General features: G+C 42.0%; 1 protein-coding gene across 5 annotated transcripts in view; it reads left to right on the top strand.

Annotated features, from left to right (window-relative positions):
* Positions 1 to 4089: 4089 nt before the first annotated feature.
* The window catches only part of DISC1 (DISC1 scaffold protein), a 184977-nt gene continuing 167763 nt past the window's right edge, over positions 4090 to 21303 (top strand). For 3 of the 5 annotated variants that reach the window (XR_013777150.1, XM_079330312.1, XM_079330315.1), the window contains exon 1: positions 4090 to 4189. Coding sequence is in view for 2 of the 5 variants with exons in the window: in XM_079330312.1 (XP_079186438.1) it covers positions 4141 to 4189 (49 nt within the window). In the remaining 3 variants the exon portion in view is untranslated. Of the gene's footprint in view, positions 4190 to 9240; positions 9312 to 9740; positions 9931 to 21303 lie in introns of those variants that run through there. The other 2 variants (XM_079330314.1, XM_079330313.1) reach the window with 2 other exon arrangements.

The raw sequence follows: 21303 nt of genomic DNA, 5'->3' as shown, positions 1-21303 counted from the left end.
GTTTGTTAAAATTCAGTGTGATTTCTGATGCAGCATGTAATACTGTAGCTTCACAGTTGCTTTTTAAGTGGAGAAAAGTTTTTAGTGGAAACAAAAAAAGTTTCTAGTTCGTTGTAGAGCCCATGAAACTCTCCTGCACAAAGCAGGCAGCAGCATGGGGAAAGGGAAGGTAGCCACAACTGGAAAAGTAGTGGAGGAAGCAGTCAGGACAATTTCTTTTAGCAGTTGTGCCTGTATGTGCCATTATAATGAAAAATGGAAATTAAGAAATAGCAACATTCTCCTTCTGCCTCCTGACTAATCTAAAATAGAAGACAGAATTATAGTATCCACTCTTATGCTCCTCTGTGTCATTTCTTACACCATCCATCTTGATCTAAACACTTAACTACTGCCCAAAAATGCCTTAGGGCAAACTGGAGTGGGGGAGGTTTCTCTACATCTCTGGATGTCTCACTATGTCATTTGAATCAGATTTAAGATTATGGTTATGTTTAGGTTAGGACACAATTAAAACAGTGTTAAAACCCTTTCTCCCCCACTAGCATTTGCTTCAAAAGGATGTCTACATCTTTTTCTACAGTTATGTTTAAAATCTTCAGTAAAAACTATCTGCCATTCCCCTGCAACTCCATTCCAATGGTCTGGAAATGGAATGATCATACTCATAGAAAAGCAGTTCCTTTCTGGATAAAGGAACAGAATGTCATGTTCTGTGTACATACTCATATTCACTAATATTTCTGATTATCATCTGAGTTAATGAATTACAGTCAGCTGAGTATTCTGTTGTGGTGGGACCTTTTTGTTAAATGTACACACTGATGTGAAGTACATGTGAGATGAGGCAAGCTCACCTGAAGCAGAAGTGATGAAGTTCGGGATAAACTTTAACTCTTCTAGTAGATTCAGAACAAATAAATGCAAAGAACTCACTAGCAGGGCTTTTTCCCGAGTATATCTCATGCCCTGCTTCTCTTAAATGCCTATTTTGAGACTATGTACCTTTTGATAGCTTTGTATTGACTAGTGTCTCTTGAACCTCTGCTGTTCACCATATAAGCAGCTGAAACAAGTCTGCTGCTGATGCAGTTATTTGAGGTAGCATGAACAAGAGCTGGCTGCAAACAACTGCAGAAGGACCTTGTGAGGCTGAATAACTGAGCAATCGAACCACAGATGAAATTCACTACATGAATTGAATCAGCACCCACCAGGAAAAAAATCCTAGCCTCTCATAAAAGATGAAAAGCTCTGAAATGATCACAGCACTGAGAAGGAAACCATGGCATTAGTTATATATCAGAAAACATCAGTTAAGTGTGTGGCTGCACTCAATCAAATGTTACAGACCATTTTCAAAGGAACACAGAACAGAACAGGAGACATGAAGATGCCACTGCAGGAATCCGTAGCAGACCTGAACACTTCCCCTCATCTGACCCCTCATCCCAGAAACAGAAAAAATTAGAGAGGGTCCGTGTACAAGGTCAGTCTGATTAGTTTAGCACAGCACAATTTGGTAAAGGGACTACATTATGTGTTAACACAGGAAATCATCAGAGGCACAGACACATTGGGAAAAATATGTTTTTTAAGCACAAAACCCCAGGAACTCTCAAAGGCAGGGAGCCATAGCCAGGCTCAGAGCCAGAGCTGGTGCCTTGTGCAGCAGGTGAGACCTGGGCCACCCCTCAACTGTGGATGCTGTGTGGGCCAAAAGCTGAAGCAGGCTCAAGGTGGGGCTGGGCAAGCCCTTGGAGAGTGTGAGAGCCACTGCAGGCTACTGACTCAACAAACCCCGCCGAGCTGAGGAGCCCCTGAGCACACATTGCTCAGAGGCTGGGTGGGACAGTCCAAAGGGGAAGTACTGTGGGTGCTGCCCTGTTCCTGCTCTGGCTGAGACAGCTGCCCTGGCTTTGAGCTGGAGGCAAGGCTGTGCTTGATGGGCCCTTTGCACCCATAGACCTGCCCTATTACAATTAATTTATTTCTGAATGATGGGAGCCAGCACTGGCATCACTTGAATCAGATGCACTGAAGCAAGGCTGAAGGAAGAAGGAGAAGGATGCCTGGCTATTTTTGGCATGTGAAGCACAGCTGCTTGCTGTCTTCTCTCACAAGTCAGGAAGGGCGCAGGCTGGAACAGGAGGTCAAAACTCTCTTAGCATGTCCTGTATTTCTTAGGAAATGGACTGAAACCAGAGAAATTCAGTAAGATGACAGTTCTTAGATAAACCTGGGCTTTTTTTAGCAACTTTTCTGAATGAAAACTTCCTTGTGCACAGGATGGTGTATTTAACTTGCAATTGCATTTCCTGCATCTGAGAAGGGAGGAGCATTCTTGAAGATTAGGATGGATGGAGGGCACCTGGAAAACGTTGATTTAAAGTACGTGATTAATATAGTGGATATGATGATCTATGAGTGAAGCAAAGTTAATAAAAGCTGTAGTCAGTGGGCACTCATAAGCTTATATAAAGCCTGTAATTATGAATAACAATGGAAATAAAACTGTCAGTAGAGAAATACTAGGGGCAGCAAAAGATGATGTATGGCTTAACTAGGGAGGAGAAGATACACTGGAAATGGTGGAGGATTAAAATTACCTAAAACACAAAACAGGAAAGCAGATTTTAGCAGAAATTCATGTTGTTGCAATGATATGTAAGTTCAAGAGGACAGAATCAGGAAAGGTACAGTGACTTTAGGAAAAGGACTTGAAATTATTTGCTGTATATTAAAGGTTAACCCTGGCAGGCAGCTAATCCCCATGCAGCCATTTGCTGAATGGAGTCACCCTCCCTCAATAGGATGGGAGTGAGAATCATAAAGGTGAAAGTGAGAAAACTTATGGACTGAGGTATAGACATTTCAGTAAGTAAAGCAAAAGCCACACATGCAAGCAAAACAAAGCAAATTGAGGAACTCTCTCACCACTTCCCATGGGCAGGCAAGCATTCAGTCATCCCCAGGAAAGCAGGGCTCCATCATGCATAACAGTGAATTTGGAAGAAACATGCCATAAATTTGAACATCCTCTCTTCCTCCTTTTTCCCCCAGCTGTTACTGCTGGGCATGACATCAAGTGGACATATGGTTTGGAATATCCCTTGGGTTGTTTAGGTCAGGCTGTCCCAGCTGTGAGCCTTCCCAGTTTCTTATATACCCCAGCCTGCTCACCCTGCTCATCCAAAACAGAGTTCTAAATAAGCTACTGTGAAGAAAATTGGCTTCTGTGGAGAAGGATCTGAAGGTTCTGGTGGATAACAAGCTGTCCATGAGCCATGCTCACACCCATGTGGACAAGAAGACTGATGGAATTCTGGGGTGCTTTAGGAAGAACACTGCCAGCAGGTCAAGGGAAGGTGTCCTGCCCCTCTAATGAGCCCTGGTGAGGCACATCTGGAGTGCTGTGTCCAGTTCTGGGGTCCTCAGTACAAGAGAAATATGGAGCTCCTGGAGCGGGTCCAGTGGAGGGATACAGAGGTTAGATGAAGGGACTGGAGCAACGCATGGGGAAAGACTGAGGGAGCTGGACCGGTTCAGCCTCAAGAGAGACAACTGAGAGAGGACATTATGCATGTGTTTAAGTATCTGAAGGGAGGGTGTCAAGAGGATGGAGCCAGGTTCTTCTCGGTGGTGCCAAGCAATAGGACAAGAGGCAACAAGCAGAAACATACACAGGAAATTTCACCTGAAATGAGGAAGAACTTCTTTGCAGGCACTGGAACAGATTGTGCGAAGACGTTGTGGAGTCTCCCTCACTGGAAGTACTCCAGAACCATCTGGACACAATCCTGTGCCAGGTGCTATGGGATGACCCTGCTTGAGCAGGGAGCTTGGACCACTGCGGTCCCTTCCAATCTGACCGATTCCGTCATTCCTTGATTCCTCTCCCGCCTAACTTCGTGCTGCGGGAACAGAGCCGGCACAGCCTGACACCCCTGCCCGGGCCGGAGGGCCCCGCTTCCAGGGGCCGGGCCGCCCACCCTCCGGAGCCGGAGCCGGTCCCGGTCCCGCCCGCCGCCCGCTCCTTCCCCGGGGCGGCGGAGCTGCTGCGGCCCGCCTCCAGCGGGGAGTGGCCGGGCCAGGGCCGCTTTCCGCCCGCTGCGGGCCGGGGTCGGGATCGGGATCGGGATGTGGCGGCCGCAGCCCCGGGCGGGCGGCACCGGCAGGCGGCGCGCAGGTGAGCGGGGCCGGGCGGGGAGGGAGGCACAGGCGGGGGGTCCGGCCGGAGAGATCTGCAGGAGCCCCTGAAGGCGGGAGGGGCCCTGGGGCACCGGGACCGGGACCGGAGCCGGAGCCGGAGCCGGGAGCGCTGCTCGCCGCTGGAGGGGCCCGCCGGCTCGGCTGGGTGCTGCCCTCGGGCTGGGTCCCTCGCGTTGACCATGGGGAGAATGTGGTTTGTTTTCTTTTTTTTCTTTCTTATTTTTTTCTCCTTTTCTTTTTGGTGAAAAAAAAAAACAAACCCAAAACCCGGATCTTTTCATTTCGCATTCAGTTCACAGTCCGAAAGTTTTAGGATTTTTTTAGTGTCTTTAAAATTTTTTTATTATTTTTAAGCCGCTGCTGATGTTGCCATTTGTTTCACAGTTAATGCGGTGTGAGAAAGGGTCTTGCAACTTTGTAATAATGTCGCTATCTTTTTTTAACTCAAAAAATAAAACGCGTTGGTTTCGCTTCAGTCCGTGTGAGCGCAGTTGTAGTGGTACAAAGATAGCAGTGGTTTATTTGGTATGGTTTGTTTGTTTATTTCATTTTGTTTCTTTAAATAACCAACTGCAAAGATTGAAGTAATGGTGCTCTTGGAAAAGTCACCCACATTATGTCTCCAGTCCTGGCTTAAGGAAGAAAAAGAAAAGTGCCTTTTCAGCAGACACTCTGTGTATATATGCTTTTAGAAATAAATGAATTTTACAAGACCATGACCTCTCATGTTGATGAACTGCTCTCCTTTTCTCTCAGACCAGCAGCAATCAGCTGGTCTGAGCTAGAGCTGCCCTCCTTATTGACAGTGGTGCTGGCAAGAGGCTGGAGCCACGGGGAAATTCTGGAAAAAAACACTTCACCTTTCTTTCCCAGGACAGCTGGGAAAGAAAGGTGTATTTCTCACTAGGTACATCTGATATTGTTTGGGATATGTGGTTCTCCCAGCTCCATGAGTCCACCAAGTCTTTCTGCAAACACTTCAGTCATCCTTGCCAACAGTTTAATAGAAAACAGCTCAATCCTGTTTTGGTAATCCACATTAAACTTTGTGGACAAGTGCTTGAGTAACTTCTTGCTATGCTTTTGGATAGCAATTGAAGAGTTCTGCAGTGAAGTGCTTTTATAATAAAGGCTTCCAGAAAATATACTGCAGAAGGTATAGCAGCAAGTGCTGCTGCTAATTGGAAGTAATGATGATTTTCAGAGAAATGGGTGAAGTCCCCTGGGATGCATTATCTCTTGTTTTGTCCTTTCCTGTTGGTTCATTTACTTGCTAATTTGCTATTGGCCTTAGAATCACTCCTGAAAATGAGAGAACTTCTGATTATTAAAACTTTTCTTGGTGTTTAAATACTAAAGTCCCTTTAATTATGTTGCATAGGTATTCCCTCATCTCATTGCTGAAGCTGAAATTGCTATGTTTTGTTCTGGGAAGGCATTGACAGTGGTTTTCCAGTTGAAGCTAGAGTACATTTTTTACTCTTCATAGTGCTTCTGGGCCCTTATGAAACTGCAAAGTAGGGATGTTTAAAATAAATATTTCATTTAAAAGAAAAAAATGGCTGCATTTAGAGATTTGTGGTTACTTAAAATATTGGGAACATTGCAAGCTGAAGGAATGTACAAGAACCACCAAATGCTTTTGTGCAGTGTTTTGTATACTTGAGATGCCTTTTTTTTTTTTTTTTTATTCTTCTCAGTGTTCTCAGAGTTATCAGTTTTCTTTATAGCTGTCTTTGAGACTGGGCACTGAAAGTGTCACGTTTTCATATGTGACACTGATGATGACAGTGCAGCAGCACTCCAAAAAACAGTCAGAGGCAAGTATTGTATTGCCCCTGGCTTCCTCCCTCTTTAAATATAGATAAATCATCCTTTGTTCTCTTCAGTAAAGTGAAGTCAAAACTTTGGGCCTAGACTGCTTCTGGTGGAATTGTAGTGGGGCCGTGTAAGAAAAGAGGATTTATTAGCACCAGGAGAAATTAATTGTGATGAACAAGAGGACAGCAAGCACTGCAAACAATGTTTTGTACTGATAAAAGCGAAAACCCTAAAGGTTAATTCTGACTTTGTTCACAAATTAGGCACACTTGGTTAGGCTTTTTTTGCTCTCCATGGCGTGGGCCTTTGACAGCTACTGAACCAGCTGACCTTTCAAGTGCCATTTACTCGAGTGTGTGACGCCTCTCGAGTCTCCTTGGGAGTTAGGATTTTTTTTTTCTTTTCCCATTTTAGCCTTGTATTTCTTTGAGCAAACTCCTGTTTCTAATGGAGTGGAGACAGGCTGTGACCTTTTCTGGTTTTGGCCATATTGCATGTTAATGATTCTTGTAGAAAATGAGTTTTCTTGCCTCTTTTGGAGTATCGGCCTCCAAGGTGAATGGGAAGGGACCTGCAGAGTTGCCATAGTGATTTCCAAGTTCATCCTTAGCATCTTGTGCCTTTTTCCAGAAAGCAGCCCTTTCATGCCGAGTCACTTAGATTAGGATTGAACCCAGGGTGTGTTGTAATACTATTCAATATTCTTGGAGGAAAACTGCTTCAAAACCCTTATGTATTCAGAATGAATGTGCCCTTTGTAAACCAGCAGTCACACAGGGAAAAACTTGGCCCTCTGGCACTGAACAAAGGCTGCTGTTCCTATTTTAAACATGGTAGTATCCTTATTTGAAGGTGTTTCCTTAATTCTGTGTAGTGTTAACTGTTTAACACACTGTGTAATTTTCTTTTTTCTTCTTTAGCATGTAGGTGTGGATTTCATTAAGAGCTCACCTGAAAAATGCTTTCAGAGAGAAATTTCTTTATCAAGCCTGCAAGCTACTGATGCTGTGGAAGCTAAGATCCACTATGGACATACTTTGTTTGCTAAACATGTGTTTTCTGAATGGAAATTGAATGAGCTATTGACATGGAGTTACTTCCCTATTTATTGATGCTGAGAATGTGAAGTGGCTAAATGAGTAATCTGAAGTCTGCAGGCAGAGGGGTGAGATCATGTGCTTGCCTTTCTTTGTTTGGTGTGATTCCTTTGGGACTTGCAGAATTTGGATTCTGCCTCCCCTTTGTATGTACTGTAAAATGCTGCTTGCTGTGTTTCAGACCCTCCTGCATCTCACAGCCAAGCTTCCTTCCAGAACAGCTCTTATTATCTCTGTGTGATATATTTCTAATTGGGACCCAGCTGTCTAATGAGTGTGATCAATGGTGCTTTCTGATTTTCTCACCCACTCCTCCCTTCCTCTCTTGCTGCCTTACAAATAGGTGTCTCAGTCGTGTCACACTGGTGTCAGGGTAAATTATCTTGTTACTCTGCACTTTTTGCCCTTTGTCACTCTGTTTATTCATAACACTGACAAGTGCAAAAAAACCCAACTAAATTAGATTTTACCTTGAATAGTAAATATTTACTACACAAACAGCTGTGTACTCAGAATAAGAGATGGAAAGTGGAAAATGTTTACTTAGTACTGCTTAGCTAGCTCCTTTGAAGTTGTATGCTCTACCTGTGCTTATGGACTGGATGAAAGAGCAACAAAGTCAGAACTATAACTGAACAGAAATTTGTTATACACACAAGTATGTATGCCTAGATTATAAAATCTCCTTGGGAAAGAGCTGTGTGGGAAAAGTGGCTCCTTAAAATTAAGGGCAGATTGGATGTGACATATGTGACCTTTCTCTGTTCTCTGCAGTGGCTGAGGAGTTGGTTTGGAGGGGTTTAGTGTGTTCTTGTTCAAAGTTTTCCTTTGCTGGACTGAGAGGTCAGTGGGACAGGAAGCCATTGCAGAGGAAAATCTCTTAGTAAGGAGGTTTTGGGGCAACCTGTGGAGTGAAAAGTCAAGAGGTTGATAGCAAGTATTGTAAAACTAAGTAAAATGGAAGAGTTAGTATCTGTAAGAGAGGCAGGAACTGGAAGTTGGTATAATTAGATTTTCTAAATTGTTTTGAAAGTCTCCAGAACTGTGTAAGGTGGCATGTGGCATTGGTGTAGCTTTTCAAAACCTTGCTTAATGGTGAAAAATAATACTAATGGGAAATTAGAATCAGATAATAGTGATGTTTTGAATGTAGATAAAGAAGTTTCTCAGTGGCTTCACAACTTTTATTGATAAATGGGGTGAGCACTGCAGTCCCTAGTTCAGCTCATCTATCTGACAGCAATTTGAGTTTAAATCACCAGTCTGATGATGGTAAAAATCATCAGACTGGTCTGAAAAATATGCTTTAAGCAATGAAGGAAACCATTTTTAACATCTTTTTGTTTTATTTTTGGGAAGCCACCAGTTCTCCAGAGAGCATGGGAAGGGAAAGAATATTTTTTTTTTCATGATAGTAAACTGCTTTCTTGCTGTTTTAGTGAGATACTTCAAGTATTTTGTTTCTGTTACAATGGTAAGCCTTCTTCCCACTGACATACTAGCTTAGTCCAATGGGTTGCCATTACTGCAGATGTGCAGTTACTTGGAATGGTGCTGTGGGAAGCTACTTGCAAGGCCAAATGCTTACAGCCACAGGCTGTTCCTTTATTTTATGGCTATCTAATTCTTGTGGTTGGTTGTTCCCCTTCCTCCACCCATAAATGTTCTACTTCAGGAAAGCACCATGAGGTTCAAGGGAATGAACATCCCTGAGACTGTTCAGAGTGGTAAATTGAGGTAGGTTCAGCTCTGGGAAATATCTGACTTTTTGTTGCAAGAGCTAGGCTGATCATATATACTGAATTTCCCCCTGTTGTTAGAGAGCATGGCTTTGGGGAGAAGAGCTTTCCATTCTCTGTTAGAATTTTGAACAAGGATGGTTACTGAGGCAGGAGTGAGATTGAATTTCATTGTGCTGGTCTGTTTCAGGTGCTTCCTGTTGCTAATGGCCCGTGGAGATCCTGGTGATGGAGGAAAATGGGCAGCACAGCTGTTTGCTGGAGCTTGGCTTTTCCCATTTCATGAGTGGTGCATGAATCCATCAGTATTTGCACTAATAGCTGAGGCTGAGCTGTGGCTGTGCTGCATTCCCAGCCCTGCTCCTGAAGAGCCATAGGCACGCCAGCCTCAGGAGGGTGTGACACACAGCTGCTGAGTTTGGTGATATTTTACATTGCTGTAGTAAGATTTCCTTGCTGTTAGCATCTTTCTAGTTGCTGTGTCTATGGTGGGAGAGATGTGGATAGGGTGCTGATATCTGTGCTCCACCAGTGATATTGGATCTCAGGGGCATAAGGTGCCCTTGGACCTTGGATGGTCCCAGGCTGTGCTGCCACTGAAGTAGGGCAGCACTGTTTTAGCAGGAGACATGCTGTAACTTTGCTCCTGTCCTGCCAGAATCCTTGGTTAGGAGAGCAGGACATTTTAATTTACTCAGAGCAGTGAAAATCTTGAGGAGATTCTCACTGAAATTGTGATCTGATTGCTGTTGCCTGGGGTGCAGAACCAGAGCAGCTGATCCTCTGTGGTTTTGCTCCCAAAGTAGTTAATAATCAACAGGTATTTTGTTTCCCTTTCCCCTGAGGAGCCTGAGCACTCCCCAGGTCATGGTGAGAGAGCTGCTGTAGTGCTCCCACGCTTGTGGTCTTCTGGGGACTTGTACAGACTTGGCTGTGAGCAAAGAGCTGCTCCAGTTAATGGTTTCCCTTGAGCAGTCCATCAGAATTGGATGCCTGCTTCCTATGAGAATGAATATTGGGGGAAAATACGGTTTTACCAGGGGGTCTCAAGTTGCTCTAAGGTAAGAAAAGATCAGCCACTAGCAATAGGGTATTTGTTCTTTTAGCCGATTGAGAATTTTTCTACTATGATGCCAACTTTTGCCAATGGCAGAATTTTCCATGGGGTTGTCTGTTCCAGGGTCAAGTTAGGATCCATTTCATGTTAGCCAAGGAGATGCTTTCTGCCCACCTTGAGTGTAGTTATGATGTGGATTTTTCAAAAGTAGGTTTGTTATTGCCTTTTCCTGTCTGAGGTAGGACTGGCAGGTAAAAACCAGCATTGCTGTTTTGGGAAGAATAATCCATAAGACTTCCAACTGCCCTTTGTGGCTTGCCCTGTTGTACTTCAAGGCCTTGGGTATTTTAGAGTGCAATTATTAAGGTTTTCCATCTTTGGTTTAAGTAGGCAATGTGTTTTAATGCCATTCACTTTCTGAATTAATTTCACATTATTTGTAAATAATTTCTTTGTTACGAGTAGTGAGCATAGTGTGTAGCAACTGTTTTTCTGTGTTTCTACTGGGTTTGGTGTGGCACTGAATTTCTTGGTGACACTCCAGAATTTTCTCATGGGTCTGGGTGCACATGCACTTCTTGTGTTACTGCTTTGTGTGCTGCCACGCCCTAGTGAAACTCTGTGTGCTTTTCCTAGGCATAAAGTTGGAAGCCTAGGCATTAAGTGTGACCCTGGCAAGTTTATATTGGCTGTGGTTTTAATGCTGAGAGGCCAGTATGAATCTTCAGTGCAAGCCATGAGAAGTCCTAGGAGTAATTGTTTTAGATATTGGTTGGCTAAAGTGATCTCTAATGGCTTGGAAATCATGATATAAAATACAAGAGGACTTTTTAGAAGGAGGATTACAAGGCAGGGGACAAGTAGGGAATAATACCAGGAGTAATAATAATCAAAATCAAACAGACCAGGTGAAGACAATGTAGAGGATATAAGAAATTCTGGGTAGCTGCCTGTGTATGTATTTTGAGCACCAACATTGCTAAGTAGTGGAAGAAGAAAGATACCAGCCTGGAAAATCCCTCAAATTTCCACCAAACCAGGAAATAGAAATAGCTGTGTTTGCTACTTAATTCAGTTGTAGATAAAGTGTAGATCTCTGGCAGTTTTGGCTGCCTGATGCATCTGTGTGGCAGAGCATGTTTACATGCTCATGTCATAATCAGACTTTATGGACTGGAGAGGGTAGAGGCAGTATTCCCTGGGCAGAAGTAGTCTTCCTCCTTCCTTTGCTGGGAAATTTGTGAGAGAGGCAGGTTTTTCTGCAGCTGTTCAAACATGATGTTAGGGTTTTTTTGTGTGTAATGCCCTTGGCACCATTTAAGGGATTATGTTTTGGAAAGGCAAGTGTCTTCAGAGAGTTGTAGTCTCACAGATGGCTCCATCTTGTCTTCCAGTTGGCAAGCAGCCTAGGAATAGGTATCAAAATAATTTTTAATATAGCGAAGAGAAATGCTTGCCAATGTTTTTACAGCCAATAAAAAGCCTCAGTAATAAAGATTTTGTGAAATAACTGCAATAGATCAAAGTGACATTTAAGTGATGCTCATGAGCATTATTTAATCACCAGCTAACTACTAAAGGCCTGGTGCTGTGGAGCAATTGGAGTTCCTGTTGTTATGCTTTACTGTATCTGTCTTGCTTAAGGCCCTGACCATCACCAAAGCTTGTAATTTCTCTCTGTGTCAATGATGGATGCTTAAATGCTGTTTGAGAACTTATTTATTTCTAGCATTGAACTTTATTCTGAATTTTATGTATAGAAAGTGAGCTGTTTTCAGCTTCCAGGATGGGATGGAACTGTTGTTTGCTAACTTCTAGTGATTCCTTTGTGGAGTTATAAATCAGAGAAGTTGCTTTCTTGTAAAGTTGGATTTCCACAGGTGAAACTCTTTAACTTCTGCTGTGGGTATAGTTAGCTAGTGGAATACTGCAAATCCTGAGACATGTATTTAAGTCTTAGAGGTGTGTTAGGATAGTTTGGGTTTGAGAGAACCTCAGATGATCTCTGGTCTGGTTCCCAGCTCAAAACAGGACTGACTCTGGGGTTGTGTCAGGTTGCTCAGAGCTTTTATCTTGTTGGGGTTTGAAAACCTCCAAGGATATTACAGTCTTCTCTGCAAAGGCTGCTTCACTTTTTGGCTACTCTCAGGGTGAAGAAGTTTTTCTTTGTATCCAGTTGGAAACTTTCCTCTTTTTAGTTATGCTTATCTCTTTCTTGTCCTGCCCTCAGCACTGCTGTGTATGGATTGCTGTCACCCTCACTTTTATTATGCAGCATCCTCAGAACATTGTTAATAGTAGAGGGTAATTAGAGTAATTTCTGACATCTTTAGCTTGCATTCTTTGATTTGCTTTCCTTCCTATAGCATAAAATAGTGCTATACTTAATGAAATTTACTGTTGCTGCAAATATATCTTTATACCCAAAGAGGGCATTCTAACATTAAAGATGCTCTTAGTTCTGTCTTCCTGGCTTTCTCTGGTACAGAGTCCTTGCTCATGACTCAGACTTTAAGGTAATTTAAGACATTTCATATGTTTTTGTTCAGTGAAGAGCTGTGACACTTTTATTGTTCAGAAATGAAAATCTCAGTCTTCTCAGTATCGCTCGTGGCTTTGTTGTCACCTCTTTTTTTTCTTGTAAGGCCAGTCATGCAAGGTGCTCCTACTCACAGAGGGCTGGAGAGAGAGGATGCTTTCTAAGTTTAACAACTATGGCCAGTACCTTCAAAATACTGTGAATTTTCCTTTCTGCTTAGCCAGGAGAAAATTTTGAAGGTTTCCAATATAAAGGTAGCACTGTTTCCCTCAGTAGTTAAAGAAGCCTGTCAATTAACTACCATATCTATGGACAAAGTGGATTTACTTGACACAGGTATTTTATAAATCTGTTTTCCAATCTCAGATCTCAGACTTGTTTAGATTTGGAGTACAAAAATGTAGACAGGTGCAAGTTGTTATAGACAAAGAGTCCTATAAATATGTTTATATTTCCTTCATGTTTCTGGTGAAAAATGTGAGCTAAACCTGAAGTTTCCAGAAAAAAAATTCACCACACAGAATGGCATGATTGCAGGAGCTTCCTCAAGGGGTCCTGTGACTCTAAGGTTTGATAGCTTAGATAATATAAAGATAAAATTCTATCTGAGTGCTGCTTTTAGATCTCCAACCTTTTCCATGAAGACAGGAGTTCTAAAGGTACAAAGCTTTATGTGCATTCTGATAGTTAAAATACTTAGCTGTCTTTCAGGAGTCCTGTGTTAGTTCTTTGTTCTGTCTTGGGCATGCTTTGTGACTGGGAGAAGTTGTGTAGCTTCTCACATGGTCTGCTTCAAGCACAAAGCAAATGCATCAGATTACTGCTGTACCTCAGAACTCATGAGATCAGATGTCTCTGGAATTGCATTGCTTTCCTCGAAAGGAAACTACAGCAGTTCTGACTGCTGCTTCTTAATAATAGTACTTGTCAGGAGTATTGTGTCTAAACCTGAAAGAAGCAGAAGAAATCCCTAATTCCACAGGGACCTATCCCATACAACTGAAATACCTTGCACAGGACCCTGCTGATCCAGGATTGTGAATTCAGGTTTTCTAAAGCAAATAATAGGTTAGAGAACCTCAGTATTGGAAGTAATGAGTTAACCATCTATATTTATTCTGGAAAACTATCTGAATGACACTCAAAGTTTTCTTCTGCCAAGCTTTTTGTTACTGAAGCAGATCTGTTCAGGTGTGTGTGTTTAATGCCATATGGTACATTCTGCACCTTCTTTATTCACTTAAAAATGTTAAAATGGATCTGGAATATGCTGACCTGAAAAACTATTCACTGGCTTATTCTTTTGATACAGAGAATATTTTTGACAGGTCTGAGTTTTGGATTGACTCTTTTTTTTTTTATTGCACCCAAGAAACAGGCTATGTCATATTGGAGTAAAAATTCTTAGAAGAGTAATACTGTGCTTTCATTTACTTTGGTAATAAAAGCAGATGGGTAAGGTTCAATGAAACATGGCAGATACTGTGGGTTTGTACTTAGTAGTACTTATGTGAATCACAAACAGCATGTGACAGAAATATGTAAAAAAACTTCTGACAGAAGTCTGTACTTTTGTCGAGCAGCACAGACGTGTTAGTAAGAGTAGCCTGTATTATTAGCTAATAGGGAGAATGTCAGAGTAAATTGTGACAGGTAATTGTCTTGATTTCCTAGACATGAATAGCAATGATTTACACTCACAGGAAAGAAGCTCTCACAAGAGTGTTTTCATTGGGATGATCTCTAAGGGGATGAATGGAGTCAGTGTGCCTTTAGAGTGAGGTTTGGTTCAGACTGCCACACAAACTGTGTGCTGTGAAAGATGTAAAAGAAACCCTGAGAACTGTCTGAAGTTCTTGTAGCCAAAAAACTGAGCAGCTGGAGGGAAGCAATGAAACAAATGAACGCAGCTGAAGTGGGGTTTGGCTTCTTTTGGATGCACCTGGGGAAGCCTAGAAAATTCTGAGCCCTGCTGATGGGCAGTGTGAAGCAGGAAGGCTCTCCACTTAGGAAGGGATGGGGCTGGCTGAGGAGCTGGAGGGCCTGGAAGCTCACATGAGGAGGATTTTTGGGGGTAAGCTGAGACATGCCTGTTTGCTGTTGTGAGAGAAATGCTGTTAAGGGGGTTTGGAGGGACGCTTGGAAAAGGAAAGATTGGAAAGGACAGAGAGGCAGCACTGAGGAAATTGGTATTGGGAAAGAGAGTATCTCTCAACAAACACGGTTTGGGAGCTTTGTGTATGGTTATCATTCTAGACTATGAAGTGTGACCTGTCCAGAGTTTTTGTCAAAGTTCCAGCGGTGCAATTTGAAAGATTCTGTATCAACTCTCTTTTCACTTGAAGAGAAATGAGGCCTTGGTGTGGAAGGCATAACTGGGGAGTGATGATTGAAGTGCAGTGACAGTCAGTGTGGAAGAAGGCAGGGCTTGATGGGAGCAGTGGAAGGCATGTGTAGTGTTGGGATCAGCAGAGTTAGGATGGAGACAGAAATGAGTGAATGGCAGTCAAAGTAGATCTGTTGGTGTTGGTGATGTCCTCCCTCAGTCTAAGGTCTGATTGGGTGCTTGCTTGACTTTGTTCCTTGTTTGCTTCTGGTGGCCATGGCTTTTGAAGGTGTGTGAATGGGCTTTGGTCCCTCTGAGTGTCCAGTCTCCAGTCCTGGTGTGAAGTGCTTGGGGTTTCTCTCAGCTCCTGCCTGAAGCTGAGCAGGCAGTTGTTTGGATCTCCACGTTCCTTCTGTGTCTGGTGATGTGGGTTGGAAATAGCAAGTTTGGCCTCTAATGCCCAGGCTCCTGCTTGGGATGGTATGGAGAGCTAGCTGTCTAGTGCTGGTGGGTGCCTCCTTTGAGTGCTCTCCAGCTGTTTATTGAGGTCTTCTCAACCTCTGTATTGTCAGCTGTTGTCCCTCTGTGGTGACACATCTGCTAAATTCTGTAGTTCAGTGCAATTGCGTTCTAGAGAGAAACTATTCTTTCCTGGAAAATTAATTTTTTAAAGCTTTGTAAAAGTGGTATCTGACTGGTTCTAGGCAGAGTGACTTCTGTATTTAGAAGGAGCTGTGATTTCTGCTAGTAGCGTCCTTGCCTGTGGTTAGTATTCTGCTGCTGCTTCAGCAATCTCTGCTATAGTATTTCTTCCATAGCCTGTCCATGGATAATTTCAGAATTTCATCTGAACAACCTCCTTTTCTCCTCTGTGCTAGAGGAAAAGGATATAGCTGACGTCTTCACTTTTGTGTTCTGGGGCCCAGTAAAACAAACTTCCAGCTTCTGTTTTGCCTGTCTACAGCCTTGGGTAAGGGTTATAAAGACGAAGCCATATTCTCAGTGAAGATCTCAAAAGGGATATCATGTGTGTCTTTCCCACTTGCCATTGAAAGTCCCTGGGGGAACTGCACTCTACTTGCTGGAGTGCAGTTTCACCCCTCTCAGGTTGTAACATCTGCAGACTGATGATGCTGAGCAATGTGCTGGCATTTGGCAAGGACTTGCATTACCTGAAGCTGCTTGTGCAGGTGTTGAGGACAGGAGAGCAGTGCTGCAGGCTGTGCCCCGTGGGTTCACTGCAGGATCTTCATCTCACCACTCGGAGCTGTGATTTATTGTCAGCTCACAGAAGTACAGTTCACATGATTGTTCCTACAAAGAGCAAAGAATACCCGAGTACAGAAATTCTGCTGGAGCATAAAGAGCTGCAGGGCTTCATGTAAAGCCCTGAGACTTTGTTTTCAAGGGAGCAGGGTGGGGGAGCAGCACCACTTCTTTGCCTTTCTCCTTGCTACACGTTGGCCTCGTGCTCTGTGCATTGCTGTAACTGCAGCTGTGCCTGTGCCTGGCTTTTGCAGTAGCTTGTGCATAATCTGCATCCTGAGGTGCTGTGCTTCCCTGATGTCTGTAGCTCCATTCCATCTCTGTTCTTGCCTAGCATCTGACACTCTGACTGGGGCTACAAGGTGAACTTAACTTCAGCAGGCAAAGGAGGAGCATTTGTCCTGGGACTTTGATATTAAATTGTAAAGCTGAAAGCCTTCTAACTCCTCACCCTTGGCAATATAAGAACTGCCATGTTGTTTTATTTTCATTATGTGTGATCACTACTGAGCTGTTAAGAGAAAATTACTTTCTATTTCAGTAAACTCAATTCTGGTTTCAGACTGACTGTGCATCAGATGCTTAATTTGGAGCCCACTCTCTTGGTGAAATTAAAAATTCAAATCTCCAAGCTGGAGCATTCAAACTGTGCTTGAATTAGAAATTGACTGCTGTCAATGTGCTCTCACACTTCGCTTTTTAAAAAATTCCTTCCTCCCCTCCCCCCTGATGTGTTTTATATTAGAGTCTTGCTGTAGATGATCTGACTGAGCAGAAGTAGTGGGAATCCATGCTGTCACTCTGTAGACAGAGTGATGAAAGAGAAGTGTGGTGTGTTAAACAGACCGTTTTTGAAAAGGACTGCTGTGTACTGGTTTCATAGTTTCATGACTGGTAAAATGATTTTATTTAAATTTATTTAATTTAAAATGGGATATGACTGCAAACCCATTAAGTGTTGTTTGCAAATTAATTTCTGACCTAAGAAAACTTCACCATTTCTATGCAGCATTCTTGCTCCCCTATTTCTGTGTGACATTTAAAGCTGTTGTCAGATCTTGACTGAAAGAATCAGAGTGTTCTCTACTCTTAAGACATTTGCATGGCCTATGTCTACAGACTTTTGTATTGAAACTAGGAACAAAAGAGTTTTTCCCCAGGAAGAAGGACAACAAAACTTACACACCCACACCCCACCTCCTGAAATAAGCATTGGTTGTCTGTTGAGAATATCTTCTGTAGGCTTGCAGCTTGTGTGTCCATCTGCCTCTTTGGAAAGTGGGGAAATTATTCTCAATAACTTAACTGTAAGTTAAAAAAAAAATTGCCCATGGTTTCAGAAAAAAACCCTGTGTTCTGTAATTCACTATGCTGGAGGCACCCAGGGCTTGTTTTTTCAGACCTGGTTGTGTTTGTCCTTGGGATGTTTTGTTGTTGTTCATCAGATGGGTTGACAGGATGGATCAGTGAGCTGGGTGTAGGGTTAGTGATGACTGGAGAGCCTGAGAGCTGTTCTGTTTAGCAGCTGGTGATGTGAGTTTGGCAGTTCTAGCTGGCCAAGGCAGGTATCAGTGTGTTGGGTGAAATACATCAGTGAGTTGTGCAATTGTGAGATTTGGAGAGTGAATGCATTGAGGCTGATCAGCCAGAGATAAATTTGGAAAGTGAGGTATAGGAATATGTAATTAAAGAAAGTTATTTCTCTTATTCCCTGACTAAATAGGTGATTGTTAATGACATGGGAAGTGGTTTTTTACCAGCTTACTTTTTGGTAGGCCAGACCAGGTTTAAATTGTTTTTTTTTTATTTCTTGAGGTGTGGGAAATTTGATGGTCATTCTAATATCAGCTGATGTGATTCTAATTCTTGAGAGAGGTGCTATAATTTCATCAAATGGCTTAAAGTGAATTGTTGCATTAAGGAGTTAAGTGGCTTGATTGTAACAACTCAATGTATCAATAAAAGCACAATTATATAAACCTTGGCTAAAGAAGAGCCTTCTGGCTTTTACAATGCACAGCTCTTTCCAGTGCTTTCTAATGAAGAATGGAAACTGACATGAGTTTAATGACCTCAGAGAGTGTTACTTGTGACATTTTGGAAATTTAACAGTTGAGTAACTGAACCCAGTCTGTGACCTTGGAAATCACAGCAAGCCGAGGTGAGGAAATAATTTGTATCATTAAGTCCAATACAATGTAACTTAGCCATACTTCCCTCTGTAGATACACTTTGTAAAACTTTAAATAAACACAGTTGCAGTAGGTGAGATGAAAAAGCAAAGTGAGACCTTTTCATTTTAGGAGTTAGGAAAATCTTTTTTTAAAAATGACTTTGTTTGAAAGCTTATTTGTGCAAAGAGGTGGTACTTGTTTGTTCAACATGGGCTTTGTTGAGATCAGTGCCATCTTTGCATATTTAGTGGTGTCTTTGGAATTCAGTAAATGAGTCAAACTATACTGATTAGGAACTTGCAACGTGTGACAGATTTCTGTGATGTAGAAACTGAACAGTAATGGTTATTTGCATGTCAGATTAATCTCCAGGAATGATTCATTTTGTTTCTGATAGGTTAAATATTTGTGTGTGTGTTTGTAAATAATAAATATTTGAAACTCACTTACTTTGTTTTTGTATAGTTTGATGCAGGTGTTTAGGGCTTCCTTAAGAGAAGCAACATTACAGAAATTGCTTGGAGCAGTGCTTTGATAGTTGGCTTTGAATATGACCGAATACCTTTTCTTCCACATCACAGTTGCCACCCACAAATGCTCTGAAGATGAATTTGTTATTCTAATAAAAACAATCTGTGTATAATATAGGTGCAGATTGCTGAGCTACCTTTAAAACTGCATCTATAATTTCTCACTTTCAGGGAGAACCTAAATCAACTCAAGCACTCTGCATCACATGCTTAAAGCAGGAGTGAGAAGGTGATTTCTTCAGAGTATCTGTACTGATTGATAAAATTCTATTGAAATAACAAAAATCTAAGGTATTTACACCTTTTCATCCACAGATGTTATTAGAACATTTGGTCAAAAAAACCCCAGAACTGCCCCTTTTGTGGTTGAGAACCAAGACTGATGATCTAAAATAAATTAGATGACTGTTCTGCTGTCCTTTAGTGTGTGTCTGGCACAAGAGAATGTGCTCTTTCCATCAGTGGGAAATGCTCTTAGGCTTCACCTCTCCCTCTTTCATCTCACAGGTGCAACTAAAATGTGAACAATGCTGCTTTACAGCAACGGACTATTTCCTTTTTCCCTCTGCTCTGGATCTGAGCTGCTTTTTTCCATGAAAAGGAAAATTGCTATGGTGAAAGAGCTATTAAGAATATTTGTGAGCTTTTGAAGTAATTTGCACATATCTGCCATTAAATATATGTTACATCATCTTCTAAGATTATAAAATATATATTTTAAAAAGTTTATTTTTAATATTACAATTGAAAGGCTCTTCTATTTGTGGCTTTTCTCTCTTTCTAAATGTGTGTCTCGTACAATGCACAACACACTGTAGTGTAGGGTTTTAAAACTGCCTTTGGTTGTTTTCATTCTGATAATTTTGTAGTTAATTGCCAACAATTATTTGAAGTACTTCAAACTAAGGTAAGATGAGAAGAAATTAAGGCCTTTCTTTTTTAACAAGCCAGCTGAATTGGTTCAGTGTAATCTCTGACATGCAGACAAGGCAAGCTATAGTTGGAAGGCTATGCAGAGAAAGTTTACATAGCTGCATTTCAGATGTGTAATAATAACTGAAATTAGAATAATCTTGAGAACAGGGACATGGCACAAGGGTAAACAGTGCCCAAACAGTACACACAGGGCAATATAAACTTTCTGGCAGGGTTTTGTGATGGCTGAGGGCATTGTGAGTGCTCTCTAGCTGGATCTTGAGGTCAGGCTTCCCCTTATTCCCTGGGCAAGGTGTGAGTGTCCATATTCATGTTGGTCCCAGCTCTGTGCACTCTGCCTTGCTTTCAGGGGCAGCCACAATGGGGCAAAGGACCTGCAGCTCTCTCCCTGTGGCATCCTCTGGATGGCTCATGGCTTGGCCTGGCTCTGATCTCAGACAGTGCTCTGTTCTGGTGCCCAGGTGAGCAGTCTGTGCTGCTCACCAGGAGGTGGACATGGAGACCATAAGGAGCTGAACACCAAACCTGTCTAGAGGGCTGCCTGTGAACCTTGTGAGGGGCATGGGCTGTGTGTGATCTCATCCAGGACATTGGAATCGTAGCCTTTTGGCTCCAATAATTTTTAGAATTGCATCCAGTTCACTTGGTGCAAATATCTTATGCTTTGGCCAATTTAAACCTTATTTACATTAGCTTAGTTTAAATTTGGTGCTTAAAGGGCTGTAATTTTTCTGTCTACTTTAGAAATTCATAGTGATTTAGTGAGATCAATTTTAAACTGATTTTAATTAAACCAGAGAACCCTTTGTGTTTTTACAGATGAGGCCTTTTTAAATGGCCATGGAGTATATGCAGCCTTAGAATGGCTCTTTTATGCATCACTGATTTCTTCTGCTGAAGTCAAATTTGGGCTATTGTTTTGTATATAAACTAAAAGAATTACATTTTAAAGAACATTCTGTTCAATTTTTGTTCCCTTGCTCTGAGAGTGATTCCTGTTTAAGACTTCTATTATATTACTCCCAGTACAGCTCAGCATTTCACTGTCTTTTTATAGTAGACAGGCTCCATAACCTTTTTTACTTCTGGTTTCTGTGATGCTTTTTTTCCTCAGACAAAAAAGAATGTAAGAGACTGCTGGAATATTCTAATTTATGGTGATAAGAAACAGAATACAGAACCTTAGTTGCAGTCCCATGGTGAGATGTGCCACAATTCTAGTATATGGAAAATGTATAAATTGCTTTTGTTGAAGGTTATTTGGAGAGAATGTAATGAATGTTGGGAAAATTCTCCTGGGAAGTTTCAGTTCTAATGCTTAAATTATTTTATAGGATGTCATCACTGTGATGTGTGTATGAGGCCTGTGTTAGGAGCTGCTGAGGAATTTAGATTATGTGCATATCTATCAATGTAAAAACTGATAAAGGGTTGTGATTAGAGAGGAATGTCAAATGTAAAGAAAAAAATAAGAAAGTTCTATATTTGTAAGAGCTCTGTGTGGGTGATGTGAATATTTCTAGCACCCAATTGATTCTGTTTCTGTAAGCAGAGGGCAGCTAATAGAGGGCATAATTCAGCTAGGCATCAGATCCCCTTGAAGGGT

This window comes from Erithacus rubecula (genome assembly GCF_903797595.1).
Source record: "Erithacus rubecula genome assembly, chromosome: 2".
NCBI lineage: Eukaryota > Metazoa > Chordata > Aves > Passeriformes > Muscicapidae > Erithacus > Erithacus rubecula.
This window is presented reverse-complemented; position numbering and strand designations above follow the sequence as displayed.